The sequence below is a fragment of the Pholis gunnellus genome, assembly GCF_910591455.1.
Source record: "Pholis gunnellus genome assembly, chromosome: 4".
In the NCBI taxonomy this organism is placed as follows: Eukaryota; Metazoa; Chordata; class Actinopteri; order Perciformes; family Pholidae; genus Pholis; species Pholis gunnellus.
This window is the reverse complement of record NC_136530.1, coordinates 4,650,604-4,674,729: the sequence shown is the minus strand read 5'-3', so window position 1 is coordinate 4,674,729 and position 24,126 is coordinate 4,650,604. Positions and strand designations below refer to the sequence as shown.

At 41.8% G+C, this 24,126-nt stretch overlaps 2 protein-coding genes across 2 annotated transcripts; one reads left to right on the top strand and one right to left on the bottom strand.

The window, feature by feature from the left end:
* The first annotated feature begins 2,588 nt into the window (after positions 1-2,588).
* Positions 2,589-8,478, top strand: tmem161a (transmembrane protein 161A). Its single transcript, XM_079158318.1, has 11 exons — positions 2,589-2,670; positions 3,242-3,345; positions 3,440-3,523; positions 3,768-3,859; positions 4,058-4,214; positions 4,512-4,727; positions 4,901-5,044; positions 5,164-5,277; positions 5,423-5,597; positions 5,734-5,830; positions 6,451-8,478. Exons 1-11 carry the CDS (start codon positions 2,668-2,670, stop codon positions 6,753-6,755), a joined length of 1,491 nt encoding a protein of 496 aa, XP_079014444.1. The 5' UTR covers positions 2,589-2,667; the 3' UTR covers positions 6,756-8,478.
* Positions 8,479-13,051: 4,573 nt separating this feature from the next.
* mef2b (myocyte enhancer factor 2b) lies at positions 13,052-22,994 on the bottom strand (the record flags this gene model as incomplete). Its single annotated transcript, XM_079158360.1, has 9 exons — positions 22,896-22,994; positions 19,099-19,179; positions 16,795-16,998; positions 16,460-16,588; positions 16,046-16,235; positions 15,068-15,216; positions 14,813-14,927; positions 14,221-14,332; positions 13,052-13,364 (listed from the first exon to the last, which is right to left on the bottom strand). The coding sequence occupies exons 2-9, from the start codon at positions 19,150-19,152 to the stop codon at positions 13,052-13,054; spliced, it is 1,266 nt and encodes a 421-aa protein (XP_079014486.1). The 5' UTR covers positions 19,153-19,179; positions 22,896-22,994.
* Positions 22,995-24,126: the final 1,132 nt, after the last annotated feature.

Sequence of the window (24,126 nt, the reverse complement as noted above, 5' to 3'; positions counted from 1 at the left end):
CGTGGTTGAAAGTCCTGTGTTTGGTGGACTAATTGGGCTTGTTGGGTTGATACTGTATTCTAACAGATAAGGGAGTGATGGTACAGTTCATTGACTTGAACTGGCAAACAATGACTTTCAAGCACGTCTGGTCCTACATACTGTGTATATCTCAGCAGTAGCAAGAGATGCAGAAACATGCACCTTTATTGATTTTAAGGTAATATGCAAAAAAGAAATTGTAATTAAAATGTGATCGCTCCATTGCTCAGAATGTCATTGACTAATTGCCTCAGGGTGTATAGCTCAACCACACAGAGTTTGATATCGAGTTGAACAACTAACTTTGTGTGATTCATGTTTACAGACATCTGCCCGCTGGCGCATACACATACATGCCCTCCGGAGATGCTGCTGCTTCGTCGCACAAAGCTCCATTTGATCGAATTCACAGCTCTCATTGAAATGTCATGCTGTTGTGCGCAAATTCACGGGGGCAAAGGATCAGACACATCTTCAGCAGACGGGGTGCCGCCAATTAGCAGAAAAGTGGGAATTCAATCAACTTCTGCGGACCACCCAAATAACATGAACGCACATGCTAAACACGGATTTGAATGTGGTGAATGGCTTTTTGGAAAGACATCTTTTGGAGGGCGTGCTGCTGGAAACACCCGGCACTGCTGGAGGCACACGGGCCTCCGCTTCACAGTGGATGAGCTGACATTATAATGCATGTGCAGGCCAGTGTGTGTGTGTGTGGACAATCATTCCCATCCTGAGTGACCAAGCATACCACACACGGAGGATGCATCAGTGCACCCAGAGCTGTCGCCCTTCCCAAACACCTCATGGTTGATAATAATCTGAGGCTAAGAGATCAAACAACATAATACATCAAACAAATTATAAAGAGATATACTTTGTCTACAGGTTTGAAGATAACGACGTTGGTATTATTAAGTATTTCCTTATTTTTATTCATCTAAATGGAAAAATAACACTTTAGTTCACGATTACACTAAAATCCCCGGTTCCTCTGGCTCCCCTCTCTGGTGTCTGTGTGTTTTAATGCCAAAGTAGAGAGTAAGAGGAGCATATCTGAGACTTTAAGCTTCACCATTTGCATAATGTTTGTTTCCATCCAATGAAATGTTCAGATACATGTTGGAGGAAGCATGAAACGTGGAGATTATCATTAGGAGGATCTCGCGGAGGTGTTCAGGGGTATTGAGGAAGAACAAGGAACTAAGACGGGCAACATTTTACATTTTAATTAGAGATGAGGAGTGGGAGCCTGTTGGTGAAATTAAAGCTGCTCAGCTGGATACATTAATAGGCTGCTTTTCCCCCATGTTTTCTTTATTTGGAAGAGAATATGTCTTAACTTGTACACTTGTCTGCTCTATATTTGTCAGACAAACTTTGTATGTCCAACAGTAATAATGTGGAAAAACAATGCATTTAATACTATTTTAAATATCATAATAATATTTTTCAGTCTGTGTTACTACGAGTCAATGAAAGCACTTATTTTTCTCTGTGGCTGCTATAGCCTAATGATATGTTGAATGCCATGTTCATTGCAGTCGTATACCTTAATGCCAAATAAAATCATATATCTGTTTAAGCCTCATGCTTTTCAGATAAATAATGTATATGCATCTTTACAACAGACAGCAGAAGACATGGCTGTCTTTTACTTCCTTATGTTTGAATAATGGTCAATTCTTCCATCCTTTTAGGGGAATATTAAACAAAAATACAGATGCAAAACGGGGCAAACTAAATGTAATGCTGCTTGTAAAGATTAGCTAATTGCTGAGAGTGCAGGAATAAATGAAAGGAACCTAGATTATTGTTCATTGTTTATTGTTATGCACCAGTCACCAAGTCAAATTCCTTGTATGTGTAACATACTTGGCAATAAACGGTTCTGATTCTGATTGCATGAGTATTTTTTTTTTTTATCAACTCCTCTCTTCTCCCTATCTTAAAAATGGCGGCTGTGCAGTAAGTCAACTGTTAAGAGAGATGTTAACGTGTCCTTTTAATGTGCTGCTTTATTTGCAAAAGCCTATAAAAACAAGGCCCAAAAGATCAACATAGTTAATACTGTCATTCCAAAACATGACGGGCACGTGGGTGTTAGCAACAGAAAACGTAGGATACTATTAGTTAGGCTTCTATTAGGCCGATTATTTATTTTAATACTCTAAATAATTGTCCTGCATTTAAAATGTCACTTCACAAGTCAACACGTGTTACCAAAAGCTTTCAAACGTGGCATGAATAAATTGGTCACTCTCAGAAATGTGATATGATTTCACGTTAACCTGACAGACAGCAGTACAGAGGACGGTAACGCGTTCACTGACTGCTGCTGTAGTTTAATATTGTATCTTAACTCCTGTTTTCAATGTGAAACGTCACTTTTAACCCGCAGCAGTGCGATACATGTTATGAAACAGTAGCACACGTTGTTGTGCTGGTAGGAAATTACAAGTCTTCCAATTTACAGACTTCCGGGGGAGCACTCGAAGGCAGCGCCCGGCTCCACTATTACATCCGGGACATTCAGCAGTTTCACCTGCCAGTTGGTTCAGCTGTCAAGACTTTCCTGCATGTGTAGAAGCTCTCGGCAGCAGCTGTTCTGGTCTTAACCACGTCTTTCTTTCGAGGGTAGAGATGGTAAGTTAATTCACACACACCAACACACCATGAATGAAGTCACCAGTCTTAACAGCCTGATGTAAAAAATCGCATTTGAGCTATTTTTGCCTATATTTGGTCACCACGAGAGCTAGTGTGCTAATGCTAGCTAGCTAGCTAACGTTTGCAGCAGCGCTGACAGGTGGCGAAGTTGAACTAAATTTAGCACCATAGCCATTTGCTAACTTTCATTCATTTTGCACGAGCTTTCAACACATCCTATGTTTAATGTTGTTGAATTTAGTTAATGTATTTTTCACTGTTAGCTGTTTTTAGAATGGTATGCGACTTTACTTCTACCGCAGCCTGTGATTTGATTCACCTTTACTCTGCCTTTACTCTGAAAGCTGCCTGTTCTTTAAACTTTATTAGGTCATTTATGCCGAGTCAACTTGAAATACGGTCTTGACTGACTGTCACAACTGTAGACAAGGCCCGCATACTCTCTGACGCAGTACTTACTGACACATAACATTAGCTGTTTTCATGTCCTAAAAGGGTGTTTTTAGAGTTGGATCTAATACTTGGACATGTGTGTTTGCTCTGACAGGCGCTGATGGGAATCCAGCTGGTGGTCAGCTTGCTGGCTGCCAGCATCATGCAGAGGATGGCTCCACATTGCTCTTTTGCACGCTGGCTCGTCTGCAATGGCAGGTAGAATAACCCCTTACAATCAGGTTATACAAACTCATAATGTGATTGTGCTCTGTATGCATGCATACATACATGTGTCTGTCGTTCCTTTCAGCTTGTTCCGGTTCAAACACCCGTCGGAGGGAGAGCTGTGTGCACTGGCGGGGAAGCAGATGCCCAAACCGACCAGGAGAGACAGGTGGGAGTTGGGGGACAGGTCTGATGATAAAGAAGGGAGTCACAACAACGTAAAGCTGCCTAGAGGAAGAAATTGTCTTTAAAAACAAATCTTATTTCTCGATCTGTGCACTCTCAGAAATAAAGATAAAGAGTAATGCCTTTGTGTTGCCAGCGCTGGACTGTACTTCTAGAAAGAGGCCACTTTTATAACTCAATAACAGCAGATTTAACGTGGTCGTGTGTTGTCTTTGTTTCATTTCTAGGAGACAGAACGGGGAGAGTAAGCCTCTCACTGTGCCCAAAGACATTGACCTTCACCTGGAGAAAGCTCCAGTCAACACTCTTGACGCGCTCGGTAAGTAAACGCTACTTTACCCACATCAAAGTGACATTGGTCATGTACAAACACCGCTCAAGCTCCGCTATTGACTCGCAATGCATTTACAGTATTTACATTTTTGTCATAGCCCCTGCTTCAACAGAAATCATGGATCATAGTTTTGATATAGATTCTGAGCCTATTAATGTATTGTTGTCTTGTTTCTACCTTCAGTGCTGCGTTTCTTCCTGGAGTACCAGTGGCTGATAGATTTTGCCGTCTATGCAACCGTCGTCTTCCTGTTCACTGAGGGTTATTGCAGTATGGTGGATGCCAGCAAAGAGGTCAATCTTGGAGCCATCTGGTGTGTCTTGACTGTCCTCTTCAGTGTGTATCCTTCAACTGTGAAGTCACCTTGTTACATATGTCTGTAAATAGTTGAGCAGAATTAGCTTATTTCTACAGCTGCAGTCTCTAACTTTTTAAAGAAAAAGAAAAAAAAACATGATGCATTGATTAAGTCACATTAGCAAAAGTGTGACATCTTATCAGGACGTATGAAAGTTTAAAAGTTATATTAAAAATACTTTTGATATTTTAAAACTAGTCAATAAACTAAGACACAGTGGGCTAATACATGAATGCTACTTTTCCTCTTGGTTATTTTGATTTAACCCACAACCCTCAGAAAGACGCTTCACACTCTCATGAGCCACTACTTCCTCTCTGAGGAGGGCGGCGAGCGCTCGGTGTGCCTTGCCTTTGGCTTCCTGTCTCTGCTCGTGGCCATGCTGGTTCTTGTGGTCAGAGAGGACTACCTGGAGTTCGGCCTGGAGTCGGGCTTTTCCAACCTCTTTGACAACATGGAAGTCTTTGCCAAACAGCAGGGCTACGCCGACTGGTCGTAAGTATCTGTTCCTGCAAAGACAAGTTGTTAGTTTAGTACTGCTTGACGTTGCATCATGCGATAAGAGACACCTCCTTGGTGAAGTACCATGCATGAGTCACACAGAGACTTTACTTGACAAATATTTGTGTTAGACGCACCCTAACATTTGTTGTTTTGACTCCCTTCAGAATCCCAGTGACCAAGCTAACCGTGAAGCTCGGTCTGGCTGCCTTCTGTGCTTACATTGGTGCTCTCCTGGCGTTCCCCGGCCTGCGATTGGCTCAGACACATCTAGATGCCGTACAGATGAACTCAGGCCGACCACTCATCCAGTAAGAACTGATGCATTTACCACCGCAACAAGCAACTCCAACAAATATTCCATGTCTGATTGACAAACATTGCGTTAGCAGTATTTTGCTTTCTCAGATGTCTTTAATGTTTCCTGCAGGATTCTGCTGCACATGAGTTTCCTCTCTCCAGTCATTGTGTTGATTCTGTGGGTGAAACCCATCGCAAGGGACTTCCTGGCCAATGCACCTATGGGAAAGACCTCAGTAACGATGTGAGTGCACGTATATATTTGCTTATTTTATCCACTCCAACTAATCCCTAATTCTCAAGACAGAAACAATTGCCACTAATGCAAGATGTCCTCCAAATGGCACATTTGACTTTTTCCTGATCCTCTCGAAATCTCCCGCTTGCAGAGTTTCCAGTGAAACATTTGACTGCCTGCGCCTGTGGATCATCGTGGGGTCGTGTGTGCTGCGGCTGTTACTGACTCGCTACCACCTGCAGGCCTACCTCAACCTGGCTCAGAAGTGGGTGGAGCAGATGAAGAAGGAGGCGGGACGTATCGCTGCTATTGACATTCAGAGAAAGGTCAGATATTCATGAGGGACTCGAGCTCGGAAAACCTTTTGAATCCAGAAGTTTTTACATAAAGAGAAGGTTTACTGGAATTAGAAAAGGGAAAACTCCCCAACCGTGAACTGAGAATAAATATGCTGTTTTTCAGGTCACTCGTATCTTCTGCTACCTGACGGTTATTACTCTTCAGTATCTGGTTCCTGTTTTTCTCATCCTCTTCTCCACACTGGCACTCAAGGCACTGGGTAAGTAAAATACCACCATCATGACCACTGCATCAGAGGGAGAGACCACTCTGGATCTTTATTGCAAAATATACATTTCTGGGAATAGTTGGACATTTCGTGAAATATGTTTAATTAGTTAGATATGAAAGTGGTATTAGATCAATACCACTTTCATATCTGTCTGTTAAATATGAAGCAGTAGCCAGCTAGCTTAGCGTAGCATAAACTCTGGAAATGGTGAAACAGCTGCTGCTTCTAGCCAAAAATAGTCCAGCATATAACCTTGGATTGAACAAACGAGACATAATATGTTGACTAGTGATCTTTAGATGAGTTTGCAGATTGTGTTACCTACGCAGAGCCAGGCTTGTTATTTCTAACCTGGATAGCTAACGAGCTGCTAGCTGTCGCTATATATTTACAAGACAGATATAAGAGTGTGAAAGCAAATTTCCCAAGATGTCAAGCTATTCCTTTTAATGTCGCACTGAGACATTTGCAGCGACAGTGGAGTTAAATATTCGACCCATCCATTGTAAATGTCAAGTGACGGTGAAACATCACAATAAATAGTTTCCTTTGAGGGTCAAGTTGAGCTGTAAACTCTAAATATTGCCTGATCTCTACCGATCTTGTAGGGGACTTCTCCTGGGCCCCCGGTGTAGAGCGGGCCCCCGGGGTGACACCAGCGCTGGTGATGCCCACCGCGGCCCCCGTGCTGCCCGGCGGTTTCGATGAAGACGAAGAGGGGATGGAAGACATGGAGGAGGACATCCAGGCCACGGTGGCTCGCCTGTCGGAGGCCTTCACGGCGCTGCGGTCCGTCCTCACTCCGCTCTTCTTCAGAGGTCTCTTATCCTTCATGACGTGGTGGGTGGCCGCCTGCCAGGTCATCAGCTCTCTGTTTGGTATCTACTTCCACCAGTACCTCATGCAGAACTAACTGAGGGAGACTATAGTGTTCAAACTGCGATGCAGCTCCAGCCCTCTGCTGCCTGCAGGTTTTCTTTGCAACAGCACAAAAGCAGCTAAGGAGACATTTAATCACAACACACAGCTACTGATAGAATGCACCGCGTGGCTGTAACGGAAGGTTTGGTCAAGTTTTTTTTTTTCTTTTTTTTTTGAGAGGAGACAGGCGATGGACACGGTTGTTGTTGCAATATTGACTACCTTGTTGCCCTCATGGCTTTTTTTTTTTTTGTGACCAGCAGGCTACTGGTATCCATAGCACCGAGAGACCTGGGGTCTGTATCACAAAGCAACATCTACTTAGTCTGGCTCTCTTTGGGTTACCCGGCGTCACTGAGTCTAACATCAGCGATCTTTGATAACCGGTATCACAAAGCTGGTTATTGTCTGGCTCAGTTTATCAAAAGAACCGCGAGAGGACCACTTATTGTGACTCAGAGATAGTCCCACAGGGGAAATTAGCTTGTTGTGGTGTTAAAAGGTGATATTCAGTATAATCACACAAGTTATATAGCACAAGAAGCTTTTAGAAATAGTGGAATAATTTCCTTTTATGGCTATAGATAAGTGTAAGGTTTAGGTATTTTCGACATGTTCAGTATTCTAGAAAAGCTTTGACTTTATGAGTGATCCACTTGCATTTGATCTGATCCTCTGAAGTTAGCCTTCTCTGATTCTGTCTGATCAACGGGAGTTAAGCCCAAAGACATCCAGCTAACCCACTAATGTCACTTCACGATACAGGCCCCCAGACATCTTCACGCTATTTCAACATTAACCTTTTTTGGACGTATCTATGCCAATGTTACCTGAATAGTTCTGAATAGAACATTGTTAAATGCTGCATTTAAGATGTTTGATTGGTACCAGGGTAAGTGTTCGTACTTCCTCCCTGTGTAGCTAAGACGTCATATTGTTATGAGGGACTCATTGTCCCCCGTAAAGAACCGATTCAAGAGTGCTAAATGGTTTTTTTGTTATGTTTTTTCTGCTGTAACGTGTTGATTGCAAATGTGTAGTAAGGCTTAGATCCATCGTGTTGGACGTGAGTCCGGCTGTGGTTTCTGTCTGTGTGTCGGCCAACAACTGAAGACTTTCCTTCAGTATTCCTAAGTGCCTGGGAGCTCAGGGATTTTGAGTCAATCTTAAAATCTCCTTTCTCCCTAATCATAAGTGTTTAGAATGAATAGAATCTGTTAATAGATGAAATTAACACTCCAAACCCATTTCTGTTTGTTTTTTCCTTTGTTTTTTTTTCAAACACTACTCGCTGGCAACACTTTTAGTTGCAGTGTCTTAATTAGCTTCATCAGCTTTTAGTTTTTTGCTGTTTTCATTGCCAATTATTATTATTATTATTATTATTATAATACATGTGCGTTTAATCAAAGCCTACTTTGAATGAGTTTTGCGTCCGTGGATTTTATTTATTTATTTATGAAACATTGCCTCGAATAACTTTGGTTATTTAGAAATAATACAGATGCTTTTATTCTGAACATTTTTGTATTGTTTTGTGGCAATTTCTGATTTTTAGATATTTGAATTGAATGCTCTGAAATCATTTTACTGTGAACTTCATATGAAAATGTTGCTTTTTTTTCTTTTTGATTTTCTGAATGCATGGTGTGCAAACGTTTGGCTGTAACCTGAATTGTTTTTTGTTTGTGTGGCTCAATAAAACATTTATTATTTTCAGACTCATGTCAGCTTGATGTTCCCACTTAATTCTGCTTTCCCTCCGAGGAGCGTGGGAGATGCTGCTGATTGAATCATTTCCTTTTTAAAAAGTCGGTGCTCCAATGGACAAAGGGCCTCGTGCATGACAATGGATTGTCTCGCCGCCGTGCTGGGTCCTGCTCTCTGACCCCCGACCTCCCGAGAGGATCATTTTTAATCGCTGATAATAACTATGAACCTGATGTCCCTCAGAGGCTTGGGAAGAAATATTTGGCTCAACTTGGTAACGAACTGGTATTTTTCTGGAAATATCCCAAATCTTTTCCATTTGTCAGTGCGGCCTAAAAACATTCAAACTCGATTTAGAAGCTTCGTGACGTTATCAAAACATTTAGATTTACATGCCAGTCGTCTATCAACAGTTCAGGAACGTGACCTTTTCACCAGAGCGAGGCGGGAGAGGCTCTTTGTCTGAAAGTCGAAATGATTTATTGGCGATATCATTTGACTTCCACGTCCGATCGAAAGCCACAAAGGTTCTCCAGTTTAGGGAGGGACGGCCACTTGGCTGTCTTCTTAAAAGTGCTGGAACGAGCTTCACTGGAGGACGTCAACAATCGCAAAGTCAAGTGAAGACATTCGGGAGCTCCGGTTAATAATCTGACATCCCATCTATTATCTTTGAGATTCAGCTTTGGGATGTCGTGTATCAATAGCATTACATTAATATAACACTTTCTGTCTATAATGCATTTTAAACATGCTCCTGTTATAATCTGCTTTTACAACTGTATAATTATGCACTCATAAATATTCTTAATGCTGTTTAACAACCACATTTTAAAGCATGTTGTGACATGTCATTAAAAATGTATAGTAGTGTATTAAAAAAATTATTAAATTATTAAACTTGACCTTATAATGAATTTGAAAATGCTTTATGTGTTTTGATTTCTGTCGTAAAGCATTGTGAATATTATTGAGTGCTTTTATTCTGTACTATAAACAGATTATAATGCATTATAAGTAAGTCCATATACATTATAGGCATGGGCGCAAATTAAAGTGTGCCAAAAAATGTCCAGCGAAAATGTTTCTGTTACTGTACGACATCATGACTGAGGAGCTGAGTTTGAGTTTCTCCTGTTCGGGGGACGTACAGGAGGATCTTTGCTCCTCTCTGAGCCTCAGACAGGTCTGTGAGAGCGCGCGGCCTGACGAACTGAAAGGTGACAAAGGTTGATGTATCTATATAATCACATTAACTATGTGCATCTGTGCAGGAGGCCTCCCCCCCCCCCCCACCCCCCTTCCCCCCCAACAGGCTGAGCTGTGGACTGCAGAGGGGCCAAGTCGGTTAAGTCGGTGCATGTGTAGGACCCAGACATGCCCTACAGACGGGGCCGGCCTGGTCTCGGGGGAGCAGACCAGACATGACCCCAGTGAGAGCCTCTTTTCATTCAGGGAGCAGAGACGACAGAGGTGGAGCCGGGCTCTGCTCGGAGTGTGAATGCTATAGTTGTAGGATACTGGCAGAGTTACTGTGAGACAACCAGCTGTGGAGCCTTTTTTTTTTTGGTGCCGAATGTTTTTTTAAAAATCTGAAGACGTAAAGGTCCCCAGGCTTTTAAGTGGCCCATTCTTGTTGCTCTCGTTTGGTGGCTGCGTGGTGCGCTGCCTGACAGGGGCCAGACATGATAATGAGTGTGTTCAGAAAGATGGAGCGGAGGTGGATAAGACTAAATAAATGGACACATGAAAGCTTGATAGCCACACAGCGGATAGCATTTTATCTGTCTTCAGATTGGAATGTACAAGAAAAAAAACAGACACGTTTCTTTAAAGCAAGGGAAAATAAAAAGCAGAGCAAGGCAAACGTACAAATCAAACCGTTTTTTATTTAAAAGGAATCACAACAAATGTCAAATAGAAATCTGTCTTTGTTCTGTTAGTGAAGCATTCAGCAAACATATAAAAACTCAACCCTCCAAAAAACATCAGAATACTGATCATTTGGTTCCTCATGCTGATATTAATCCACATAAATGCATTAAAAAAAATGAAAAGAAAGAGCTAATTCCACAGCAGCACTTGAGCTTGAAGACGTCTGCAAAGACTCTCTGCAGTTTGTGGTGATGTGTCGGTTGCATGTCTTCAGGGTGAACCTCTGGACCTGTGTCCTGCCATAGAGATGCATTCATTAGATAATGAATCACCAATAGTTAAGGCTGGTCTTCCCTGCTCTGCATCTTCATATTTAAAATACGACATTTTTGTGAAATAAAATGACCCCTTGTGGACAACAAGTGGAAGTTCATTCAAACCCGCAGAACAAAATATGCAAAACTAAAATGAACATAAATCCAGTGCACAAAAATACAGTGCAAAGCACATTTACAGAAATAATGAAAACATTCCTCGATAAAAAAAATGTGTGTGTGTGTGTGTGTTTAATGAAATATGAATATTTAGACTCATTCATTACACGGTGACTCATATATTTCTAAATATCATAAGATAAGACAATGATGTCAGTAAAGCTCAATTCTACCTTCAATAAGCAGCTACTAAATAAAGCCCTTCAAATGATTAATATCATTAAATTAAATTAGACCCGATACAGACAAACGCATCATGTCTTTGGCTGTTGCAGCATTTGATTGCAATGCATAGAGACGATATTCAAACACTTTGGTCTTTAGTTGTAGACTGCCATAACCTTATTGACGGGGTAAAGTAAAAAATAGAAAATAGCATTATTTGGAGGAAAAATACGACAAAAGCTTAGCTTATCCACAATTACAATCTCACAAATAAAGATAGAAATAAGCCATTTTTAAACTTCCCAAGAAAAACATCATCCAAGTCCCTGAGAGACACTGACGCCCAGACTTTTAAAGGATAGGTTCATATTTCATTGTAAGTCTGTCTTAAAAACATCTATTAATGTCCAATGTACAGTAAAACGTGTGTGTGTGTGTGGAGGGGGGGGGGGGGACACGACAACATTCACAGTTGTCCTTCTGTGTGAAAATGCATTTTTATACTAATCTGGAGTTTATATGACGCTTAAACCAATCTGAGACAAATCACGTTGAGATGTGGCAAAATACCAGTATTTTTAGTATAAACTACTAAAGCCATGTGCCTTCCTTCAGTATGAGATTGTGCTCTAAACATGAATTAGACTTGGCTATCCCTCCACCGATGGGCAGATTATGAGACAACCTGGGAACAGACATGCAAAAGGCCCCCACCACCTGCCAAGGAACACAGAGTTACTATAGTTGTTTGACTTCTTGTGTGGTCATTTTGTGTCTCTTTGTGGTTGTTTTGCCCCTTTTCGTAGTCCTTTGTGAGTCTCTTTGTGTTCTCGCTGTTTTGCATTTCTTAGTTTTATGTTTTTTTGTGGTCATTTTGAGTCTCTTCCTGGTTGGCACCTGTCTCCTTAAAAAACATTTAGTAGGTGAAGGCCAGGAGGGCCCCTGACACTTTGGGCCTCTGGGCCTGTGCCCAGTAGGCCTGTTCAGTAATGCTTCCACGCCTCCACCAATGCAGTGAAACACCGTGCGGGCAAACACGAAGTAGTAATTCTGTACTAAAAACACAACATTTCAAAGATAACTTGATTTGACCGATTCAAACGACTGAAGCCTACAATTAGCTGAATTATAGACTGCAGACTGTGGATTTATTTCCACTATTTCTTTACATTAGAATATAATTTTGAAGGGATTTTTTCACGGACATGAAGAATAATTTCAATCTGTCAGTGAACATGGGAACAGAATGTTGTTTTAAAACAGACTTGAAAACATTTGAATTACTCCTTTAAAATATCCAAGTGTATTTGAAAAAAGGCCAAGGCTCCAGTGATGGGGGACAACTGTTTTTATGTGGACCAAGTCAGTGATTCTGGGCTAAAGGCTAAAACATTAAAGCTTATATAACAAGAGGGGCATAAGGTGTAAAGGTTTACTCTACACACAGACTAAGTGGTTTAATCTGGCTGGTGTGATGAGTCATTTTCCAACTGCACTTTACTTTTCACTGTAACATTTACACAAACACAGTGAAAGGTAATTTTACAGCGTTTTCCAATTTTCACACCAAACCTCAGTCAAACACTGAAGACGTCTGGGAGAAACAAATATGTACTTAGATGGTTTTGCTGCTTTGGAGGAATTCAGCTGGTCCCGATGTGCTGCTGCAGCTAAGAGAACTAAAAAACCAACACATTTCAAATTGTATTTTTGAATTCACATGAGCTCCACACAGAAATCTAAACCTAACCAAACAAAAAGAAAATGTCTACGCATCTCGTCTCCTCGTGGGATCAATCGAGGGATAAATTCTCCTTCGCCCAGGAGAGACCAGCTCTGTGTGAGGAGACAAAGAGAGGCATTCCTCTCTGGGATGATGGGGACAAATCGACACCCATCTCGCTATCTTCTGTGTTATATACCTGTGTGTGTGTGTGTGTGTGTGTGTGTGTGTGTGTGTGTGTTTGTGTGTGTGTAAGAGAGGACTGGTTTTGATGGAGGATAGCTGATTGAATGGGAGATGGTGTTAGACTGCAGCAGCCAGCTATCTCTGCCACCCATCACTTATCTCCAACTGCCTGATCGGCTGCCCTCCTTCCTCTTCGCCCTGCTGGTAGCCGGCTTTGGGAAAGTCCTTCGTCTCATTGGCCGGACAGGCTTCTGGAGGGGTTTGGCGAGCCGAATCGGGGTTGCTCATTGGAGAGTGCTGCCTGAGGTGGTGGAGAGGAGGGGAGACGGGTGAGGACATGTGCTCCGGAGAGCTACGCTCCAATTTGATGCTGAGGTTGAGGGAGGGCATGTTTGGAGAGTTTGAGGAGCAGGATTGGGAGGGGAAGGAGCACCCTCCACTGGACATCCTGGAAACAACAAGACAAGAGAAATGTTTGAACATCGTCAGTGTCATGTCATGCCTTAAGTTCATATGGTGCAGCTTGACAACAATGTTATGTACTTAAATGCAATTTTAAAAAAAAGGCTGTTTTGATCGAATAAACAGTTACAGAATGGCTTCTAACATATCTTTCATTTAAAGAGAAAATAAAACCAGTAGAAGAACCAGATGTAACCCGAGAACATGAACGTGTGGCTCCATATTTAATTAAGAAAATCTTTACAGACTTAATAATAATAATTTAATAAACTTTATTTCCTTTTCACTTTTTTTCATACTTGTTTTCCTTTATTGTTATTTAATATATCCTTTCTCTCATTTTCTTTGATTCTACTTTAAATTATTTTTTATCTTTTATTTTATTTATTTTGAATGTATTTAATCATATTTAACTTTTATTTTTTATGATTATTTTATTATTATCAGTAAATATAATATTTTTTAATGTTGTTGTTTAATTAATCTTTTTTCTTTCTTTCTTTTTTTCTTTTCTTTAATATTTATTTCTTGAAAAACAAATTCTGTTATTTTTCCAATCCTTTTCTTTTTTTTAATTTTTAATTTTTTTATGTATTTTCTATTTTTCTCTTCCCATTGCTCTGTCTCACTGTTTATCATTTTGTTTGGCATATCTGATGCTGACAATTGCATCATATTGTGATATGTATATGAAATGTGTGTGTTTGTGTGCGCCTGATGACGACGTTGCAGAACAAGAGTGAATAAAGAAATCCTTGCAGAGCAAAGACTAGAGTGCAGATTCAACTTTGTGCCATAATTCATCCTCACAGAGGTACCACATCACGCATTAATATCCTCACCCTGGGCTTATATGAGGCCCATGGGAGTCCTGAGGCGGCTGTGCTTGCTGCCAGGGGTTCACTGCTCCTCGTTGTAGACTAACAGAGTGATAAAAACCAGGTTGGCTGTACTCTGGAGAGAGAGATATTAATCAAAAGATGAAAAAGAAGAAGACACAAAGATTTTAATAAACCAGAATCAGTGAATGATAGGATAGATTGTCTTCACTATAAGACCATAGTTCAAAAAGTTTACTTTCTTGCAGAGAGTTGGAAGAAAACATTCTCATGTCTGTACTATAAACATGAACCAGCAGCTGGTTAGCTTAGCTTAGCTTAGCATAAAGACTGGAAACAGGGGGAAACAGCTAGCCTAGCTCTACTGGTAAAACCACAACCTGTCCTTTTGGCTCCTCGGTTTATGTATATGTGCTGGTTCAGACCCAGGCTAGCTCATTCCCCCTGTTTACAGCCTTTGTGCTAAGCTAAGCTAAGCTAAGCTAATCAGCTGCTGCTTTATTCGTAACAGACGGACATGAGAGTGGTATCGATCAATCCTCTCATCTAACTCTCAGCAAGAAAGCAACCACCACTGGACAGATGATAGACGCACCAGAGGCTCCAGGAGAGGGGAGGCCGTAGCCTCCCAGGCCGGGACCCAGCAGGCCGGCCTTGCCCATGGCTACCATGGAGCTGCTGCTGTGCAGGCCCTGGTACAAGACACCCCTCTGATGAACAGGGAAGGAGAAACAGTCAAACAGTTGTTTGTAGTGATAGAGTTACATCATTGCATGCATACAATATTAATGTAATATCATGTGCGGAGTGTGACACATTTGAAAGCAGCTCACACTGGATAGTGACTTACAGCGGAGTTGTGGTTCGCACGTGAGGCCCCCATGCCCTGATTAGCGGCATCCCCCCGCAGGTTCTCACTGCCCAGGTTCAGAGGAGGAGGGCTCTTCATCTCCAGAGCTCGATTCAGGTTGCCGTGGGAGAACACGGAGTAGCCGATACCTTCGCGGCAAAAAAAAGAGAGAGGAGTGGGAAGTGAAAAGAGATGTGAGCTTGTTTCACTCACGGAGGAATAATTTATTCTCTGTGATACTTTTTTTCTTTCACCTCGCTCGGTTTCTGTGCACAAGTGTGATAAAAAAACAAACTTCTTCTTTTAGGTTGGCCCTTGATTTGGTATCCGATCCTTATAGAACAACGCATTTATGATTGCACTGTTGACCTGACAGAATCCATTTTGAACTGATCACAAAAATCAGAGTCAACAATAATAAAATCACAAAGGCTGTCAATGATTAGTGTCTAATAACATCAGTGAGCAGTAAAACACTGGCAGGTGTGATACGTTCTGTACAGAAACTACAGAACTGGTGACAGCCGCTGTTCACACTGGTGGAGGGCCAGTTTCACAAAACAGACCGACTGCATGTGTGGATTAATGCGCGCACACACACACACACGCACGCACACACGCACGTACGCACACACTTCCTGTGAGTTCACAGCCAGCTGCACAGAAGGTTGAAAGTGCACATGTGAGTTGTGCAGCGAGCATTTAGCGAGCTTTTAATGGATTATCAGACTAAATGCTTCGCATCTATTTTCAAGGCTGAAATGTGTTCATTGCTCAATAAGGCAACCGATGGTAACCTTCTGTGAAATATTGCCAACTTGTAAATGAACAGTTGCAAACCGCTGGTGTCTCTGAAAAGCGATTTACCATTCACTAGAGAGTTGTAATGTAATGCCATTATCATATGACATGTGAAAAAGTCTGGCAAATCTTTCTTTTGGTAAGTAAAATGACTCCGTTTCATCCAGTTCTGCTCACCTGAGTGTGGAGACATGAATGCAGTGTGTGCATGTGGAGCAGCAGGGCTGGCAGTGCCGGGTCTGGAGCTCAGAGACTTAAAGGCCTGAGGTCTGTGGGACGCCATGCCAGGTCCGGAGGAGTTGGGGAAGCCGTTCTCACAGCCTGCAGACACCAGGAACTGGGCCTCCGGTGAGAGGAGGGATGGAGCCTGAAGAGTAAAACCCGAGTGAAATAACAACAGAATTAAAGTGCAGAAACTGTCCGGAAGGGAAGAAATATCTGGTCATTTAAAGCTCTTTCAATTCATTAAAGTCATGAGAATTAGAAGAATCCACATTTAAAACACATCAACTCCAGGTGTGTGTGTGTGTGCTTGTGCTTGTGTGTGTGTGTGTGGTGGAGGTGCGACAGCAGAGGTGTGTGTGGACTGACGTAGAAGCGTTGGCGAGCCAACGAGAGATCCATGCCCTCGCTGAGAGGATACTTTTCTGCAGCCACCTGCATGCTCTCCTCACTGTCGATCTCCGCGTTGTCCAGACCGAGGCCTTTCCTGCGCAGAGTCTGATACAGAACAGAAAGTACACGTGGAAAATTACCCACGACGATGATGGAAGATTTAGAAACATGTGAAGGATTTTCATGCAAAATACAACAATCTTGCAACCTCAATTTCATGTGAATGCTTCCTGCTCTGAAATAATGAGCTATTTCGTGAACACTAAATCATGATTCACTGTCATTTCCTTAAATAGCAGCGTGCACAGCACCTCCAGTATGTCCGTGTTGGTGCGACTCTCGTGTGGCTCGCTGTACTCGGTGTACTTGAGCAGCACTTTGTCCATGTCTGTGCTGGCGTACTGGAACAGACGGTTGGTGCTGTTGAAGATGATGAGGGCGATCTCGCAGTCGCACAGCACGCTCAGCTCGTACGCCTTCTTCATCAGACCGAACTTGCGTTTGGTGAAAGTCACCTAAAAAAACACATACGCACAGAGGTTTGTGTGATCGGATAGAGTTAAAGGAATATTTAAATCTTAAATCAATCTAAAAGTCAAATATGTAAAAAATGTTTTGGTATGAACTCGTTCAAATATTTCTGCAGGAATGAATAACGGGAATAAATAAAGTCAAAGTGTGTTGTAGTTGCCACATAATCGGCCTATTATAATTTTTTTTTGTGTATCCAGATTAAAAATATTACTGCTAAAGGTTGAGTTGAAAATAAAATCTTTGTTGTTTTTTTTTTTATTGGAAGAGAAAAACACACAAATCCTAACTGATTGCTTGCAAATACTAACAGCGTTGACAGTCCGCTACATTTAAACAGCCTAAAATCACAAGTTTCTCCCAGAAGCCTTTGCAATCTGTGCAGCATAGAACACTGTCTATCCTCACACCCTCAACACAGATAAGGAAAAAGTCCCCAAAAAAACAAACCTTATCACCAAAAAACATTCAGTCCTGAAGATCAGATATGAGAAAACAAATCGCATCTGCCAGCACAGTTTAATACGCGTTTCTTCTTCTTCTGATTTCTTGTGTGTATGATTGATGCTGATTAGCATATTAATAGGTTACGAGCATGGTGTGAACATTTCTGTCACGATACAGTATGTCACTGTCATTACCTCAGTCTGTGGTGACCCAGTAAAATATATGTAACTTCTGGCGGTAAATTGACGTTCAACACTGCTCTGTATATATAATCTGCTTTATCGGATCCATCGTCCATCAAACTGATAGAGGACTTCCTCTACTGTATACTGTCAAACACGTCTTCTTTTTAAGCTTTAACCATATTTCCTCGCTCTGTTAAAGTGCTCGGTCCATTTTGTTCAGTGTGAAAGCGCCTGAGTGCCATTACTGACCTTTTGGAACACCAAAGAAAATCTCCCTTTCACTGTTCGATCTTTCACATTTTGTTAAATTCACAGCAAACCTTCCGCTCTAACGCTCAAGTCTCACCCAATGCTGCTTTTACACCTATTTGGCTCAGAGTTGGCCCTCAATATGCAAGTGAGAAAATGGAGCAATTACTGTAAAATGTAGATGTCTAGATATCAAAATGTGATATTTCCTCCACAGTGTTGTAGCATGAAGACATCTTCCCCACACACATTAACCCCTCATGCTGAGTCCCTGCTGCACGATGTACGAAACGTATTGTTATATCCAAATCAGTGTGTGTTTGTGTGTCCTATGCATTACTGGACTCTCAGCCTTGTCTACACACTATGTGACAATTACATCACTAATATCTATGAATTTACAAATATTTTCGCCACAGCAGAGCATCTATCTCCGTCTTGTTGTAAGTCCGGTATGGAAATCTGATTTTTACGATCGTCACATTTGATAAGAGATTTTGCATTATGACGGATGCCCTCACTGACGCAACATGTTTTACATGTTTTAGTGGTGGCGGGAAACCCACGTGAGTTCATGCAAACTCCTGCACAGACCGGGGATTGAACCCCGGACTTTATTGTTGTCAGTCGACAGTAGAGTATCGCGATGTCGTGTTTTGAGAGACTGTATTGATTCTCAAAAACACTCTATTGATTCTTTTAATTCATACGCAAAGATAGCGGCTCATACTGCACAAAATGTAGTGCTATTGGATGTTACAGAGACTGATAAATGCAAATGCAGATCACTGTTCTTACTCAGATTTATTGCATATGGTGGTGTGTTCTTTATATTATGACAGTTTTCTGCCTCCTCTTAGTCGTTTAGTTGACTAATCAGTCGTCTTGGTAGTCCGTTTTTATGCTTATTCATGCTGAATTACTTATTTCCAAGAAACGTATGAGCACATCTCTGGTAAACACAAGACAGAGCTTTCTGTGTGATTATTTGTGGAGAAAGATTTACAGATTTGTCGATTGCTCGAGTAGTGTTAGTCGACTCAGAATGTCTTTGGTTGAGGACGGCCGCAATATCTCACCTTGCTGACAGTATCACAATATATTGCAATATATTGTGACCCCTGTATCTCCAGATTGTTGCCGATACATGGCCCAAGTAAACGTGCAGAAATAAATGAAAACAATAAATGAAATATTGCCCACCTGTCTATTCCTCTGGTCCAGAATACGAGATATTTGTATTTTCTTTCTTCCCATTTTTTCTGCTGTCTGACACTCTGACACCTGTGAAATAAAATGTAACAATGTTACAGAATACAATATGTTTTTGCACTCATACCGCTGCAGTGATATTAAACACATTCCATCTCTATTTCAAAGGAAATGCAAAAGTTTTGTTGAGTGTCACATTTGTTCCCATTAGCCACTGAGCTAACGGCTTCTTCTCGTGCAAATGCAAAACAGTGCGACGATTCAATAACACTCGTCTTCACGTTCAAATGATTCTGGTGGGAAAATGTCATGCATTTGGTTTAAATGACTCAAGTCTCTTTTCCTCCTTAGGAAGGGCAGGGTTGTTTATTTTTACCACCATGAGGCGATGCGGTCTAAAGTTAGAGCGGCCCTTGCCGGGCCAGCAGTCCACACAGTCTGACACCCACAGTCTGGGTCACCCCAGGGCCAGCGGCTCAGTGCTCGACTGCACCGCACGGCCCCGAGAGACGGGGTTAAAAATACAGTCGATAGCTCCTTTTAAAGGTTCGGCAGGCAACAGCTAAAACCAAACAGTAAAAAGGGAAAACGGTGTGTTTTTGAAAGACGGCTGTAGCTAAAAGCCACCCACTCCTCTCTCATGCACAGCCAGGTCAGAGAAATAAAGCAAGACATGGATGGATTGTGGTCGGCTTGAGAATGTCCACTTTTGAAAACCCGCTTTTTTTTTTCTTGTTCTAGAAAACCCCCGCTGCGGTCCCTGACCCTGCACGACCGTATAGAGATGAACACTATAGAGAAAAGAAAATGCAAAAAAATGCATTATGGGTGACAGCCGTGAAGTGACTTTGATGCAAACTAAGTAAAACACTAATTTAAGTGCATGCATAGATATTTCCATTTTACGCTCCACTATCAGTCATACGACTACGTTGAGTGGTGGTTTGACTCCTCCGACCAAACGGTGCTTCTCCAAAGCTCGGAGAACTTTTCACTGGTTTTTCCCCTCAATACTGGACATGTATCGGACTTCTCTATTTTTAGTCCCCCGGCCCTCCTGATGGTGCCTTAGCGGATATGACTCCTGTGTTCCCACGACCCCTAAAGTGCCCGCTGTCCCTCGACGTGAGCTTGGCACACAGGCATCTGGGGCATTTCTGGAGGAATCCACCTCTTTGCTATCATCATTACCTTATAAAGTCCTGTGATGTCCACTGTGCTGCAGAGACAAGACACACCTCGACGCCGACAGCTGCAGATGAAGCCGCCGCCGCTGCTGCTGCTGCTGCTGTCGCGACTTTAAAACAAGCCACACTGCGGACAAATAGCTCTTGCTTAAAAGTAAAGGACCACAGAAACCAGCATTGGTCTGTGTAACTAACACCTCCAGCCACACCACAAACAATTCAACTCACTCTAGATCAAGCTGATCTGTCACTCAAGCGAGGCCATTTATCCGCACATCAAGACATGTTGATGGCGAGAACAGAGGGAAGTGGGACATGTGTTCTAAACAGGGCAGACAGATCTTTATCTCAGGGGTTTTACAGAAAGTTCCTTTCTTCTCAGATACAACCAAACGACGACTAGCAGCACCGTGTTAAAACGCACTGAGCGGCTGGGTAAATATAGCTACACCTCAAGCCAAACGGTGTGGAGTTATAGCTATCGAAGTCTATGTGGTTTAGTAGGTTTGTCGAAAAAGGCCCTGAAGGCCTGAGACAGGCAGGAAAAGGCCTGGCTGTGCTTCACACATCAGCTAATTCTGGATGTTTTCCCACACGACAACTGCCGTTTGAGGTCTGCGAATGCATCAGGACGCACATACTGCTGCCTGTGACCTTTCATCGCTACGGTCAACTCCTGAACATGTTGTCGCTCAGAAAACGTGCACAATAAAATGTATTTTTTTCATTTGATACCTCTCAGCGAGCATCAAAAGTACTACGATAAGATATGAATGTAAAACGGATTCACTGTGTGTCCTGTAATAGCGCAGTAATTGCACACATGCACTCTCGCCCCTGGGTCTCAGGCTTCTATGGGGAACGACGGCGCCCTTTGTCAGACGCCTTCCCAGAGGCGTCGCGTTGGAAACAAGTGAGCTCAGCGGCACGCGGTTAGCCCTGATCGCTGACATACCCTGGGAGCTGTGTGGCCAATCACCGGAGACCTCACTGGGACAACAATGAACACGCAGAGGAAAGACTAGAAGCTTATGCATCGACAGACAAGATCATTTAATAAGTTCAAATGAATCTATTGCACCGCTGGGTTTCTCTTGCTGCGGCCAACTGTACGCATGAATGAGAAGGGAAATAAGTAGGACATCGGTAGAGTATTGGGGGTTCTGCTTGGATGGTTTTCTTTCCATGAGTCATTTAGAGCATGATGGCTTGATAATGTTGCAAAAACATGCCGAACATGTGTGAGCAGAGAAGCTTATGGCTTCCTATGTGATGGATTCCTATAACAGCCAATCACACTCAGGACCGTTTGGTTGTTCAATATGGCTAAACACAATTGACAGATTAATCAGTAAAATACTGCAACAACAATCCATTTAGTAGCCGATGTTTCTGTGTCATTATCTTCCTGCTTCTGTGAAATACAATGTTTCACACATGTATTGATTGTACGATGAAAGCAGTCGACAGATAAACTGTGTGACTGACTGACACTACAGCGATGTGGTGAACTGTAACAGCAGCAGCAGCTCTGCAGCCGTGTGGATGACACCTCACCGGGCCGGGCGAGCAGCCCCTCGGTTTCGCTGTTTAAGTCATTTTAGTCGCATCAAAGTCTCGTGTTAAGACAAAATGTGAAACCCGGAACAAATGTTCTGCATAAACCATTGAAGAAATTCTCCGAAACCAAAGGTGTGACCAAAACTGTAACATATATTAAAAAGAGGAAGGAGTTACTCTTCTTTTCTTACTGAGGTTTGTGTTCATTTTTTTTTTTTTTTACATCAACGCATCAATATAACAAGATAAATAAATGTGTGTGTGTCATCTTCAGGGTCAGACAGTTCACGCGGTTCACCGGACCTTTGCAGAGTAATGGTGAGGAAATATTTGTCTAATTTTAACAGCAGATAATTGAATTGCCTCGATATAGCCAGAATAGCAATAGTCGCCTATAGGCATGAGCGGAATATATAAAAGGAGACTTTTTGATGACTTTAAATAAAGTTGGTCCCCTTGACTGTGAGACAATGTGAAGATGAGACACACCTTAATGTGAACTGACAGGAGGAAACTTCTCCTACTTCTTCTGCTCTTTTGAATGAAACACAGCACGCGTTACACTCGTCTTTATCTTAAATAATCTCATACATGAGCTCACAGTGCACATCTTGAACGAGCCTCAGCAGTGAAGAATGAAAATGCAACAGGTTGACCGGATGAGAAAGATGGAGAGAGAGAGAGAGAGTCATGAGATGTGTCTATATCCAAAGGATTCATTTTGCACGGCACACCATTGGAGGCTAAAAATAAAAATAAAAATGTAAAAATACATGGCTTGAAAAAAATGTTAGCGGATAATTAGGCCTACTAATTTGCTGACGTCAATCCAAATAGACCGTTTAAGAATAGCCCGTCTGTCCCCGAGTTGCCAAGCATCCCTGTCTAATATAGCCTCATCTATAGGCTGCGTTCAATGACACGGAAACAGGTACGTTAAACACAGCTTTCTCCTTAAAGTGTCCACACAGAAAGCCTCAACAACACAGATCCTAAAAATACTCAACGCAGAAAAACAAGAAAGAAAAACAAACATCTCACCTGCTGTCGATGTAATTCTCTCTCCGGAGTTTCACCCGCTGTATCGAGACCAAACAAACAGGAAATACAAAATAGAACACAGATGTCTAAATGGAGTGTTGCCTTGTGTTCTTCTGGTGTCGCGCTGATGTGCAGATATTCACCTGGTGCGCTTTGGTAGCGGATGGTTGAGAATCAGGAGCGCTGCTTTCCAACAGCCGCCTCTCTCTCTGTCATCATACACCGCCTCCTCCTCCTCCTCCTCCTCCTCCTCCTCCTCCTCGGCCGCGCCATTGGACGAGCTACTCCACCTCCCATCCGCCTTCAAACGCACCAGTCTATCCAGCCTGTCAGCGAGTTCACAGCACCAGTTACACTCTTTTATTTTATAATCAGTGTGTGTAGTAGGGCTACTAAAAAGACCCGCGTTATTAGCAGGCACCAACCATTTGGTAAGATGGTGTCTCAAGGAACCTGTTTTTCTTAAAGTATAGAGAGTTAGTAGATAGTTAGTAGTTGATTTTGTGTAGAATTATTATGGAAGTCTATTTCCTATTTCCATTATAATGATAAACTATCTCACTGTTTTGATTTATATCGCTAAATCTGTATCTCAATTGAGATACTTCAAAATAAATACATCGTATCTCAAAACAATTACTTTGTATCTCAAAATAATTACTTTGTATCTCAAAAAAAATAGTTAGCGTCTCAAAATAATGAGAAACTTTCTAAATATTTTGATGTATCTCAAAATAATGATTTAGTATCTCAAATGAATGACTTAGCATCTCAAATAATGAGAAACGTTCTCAGTATTTTGACTTAGTACTTAAAAATAATGACTTTGTATCTTAAAATAATTAGAAACTTTCTACATTTTTTGACATATCGCAATATAATGACTTATAATCTGAACATAATGAGAACATTTGTCACTATTTTGACTTAGTATCTCAAAATAATGAGTTATGATCCCAGAAAAATAGGTTAGCATCTCAAAATAATGAGAAACTTTGTCACTATTTTGACTTAGTATCTCAAAATAATGACTAAGTATCTCTAAAAAGAACCCTAGAAACTAAGCATCTCAAAATAATGACCTAGTATGTCAAGAATAACAAAACAATAAATACAGTCCAAACACTCAGTCAATAAAACAATAAGTTAAACTACCTTCTCCTATCAGAGGGTTCAGAGAAGTGTTTTTAGTCTTTGGTTTCAGCAGGTGAAAGTCTGAGGAGGGTTCCAG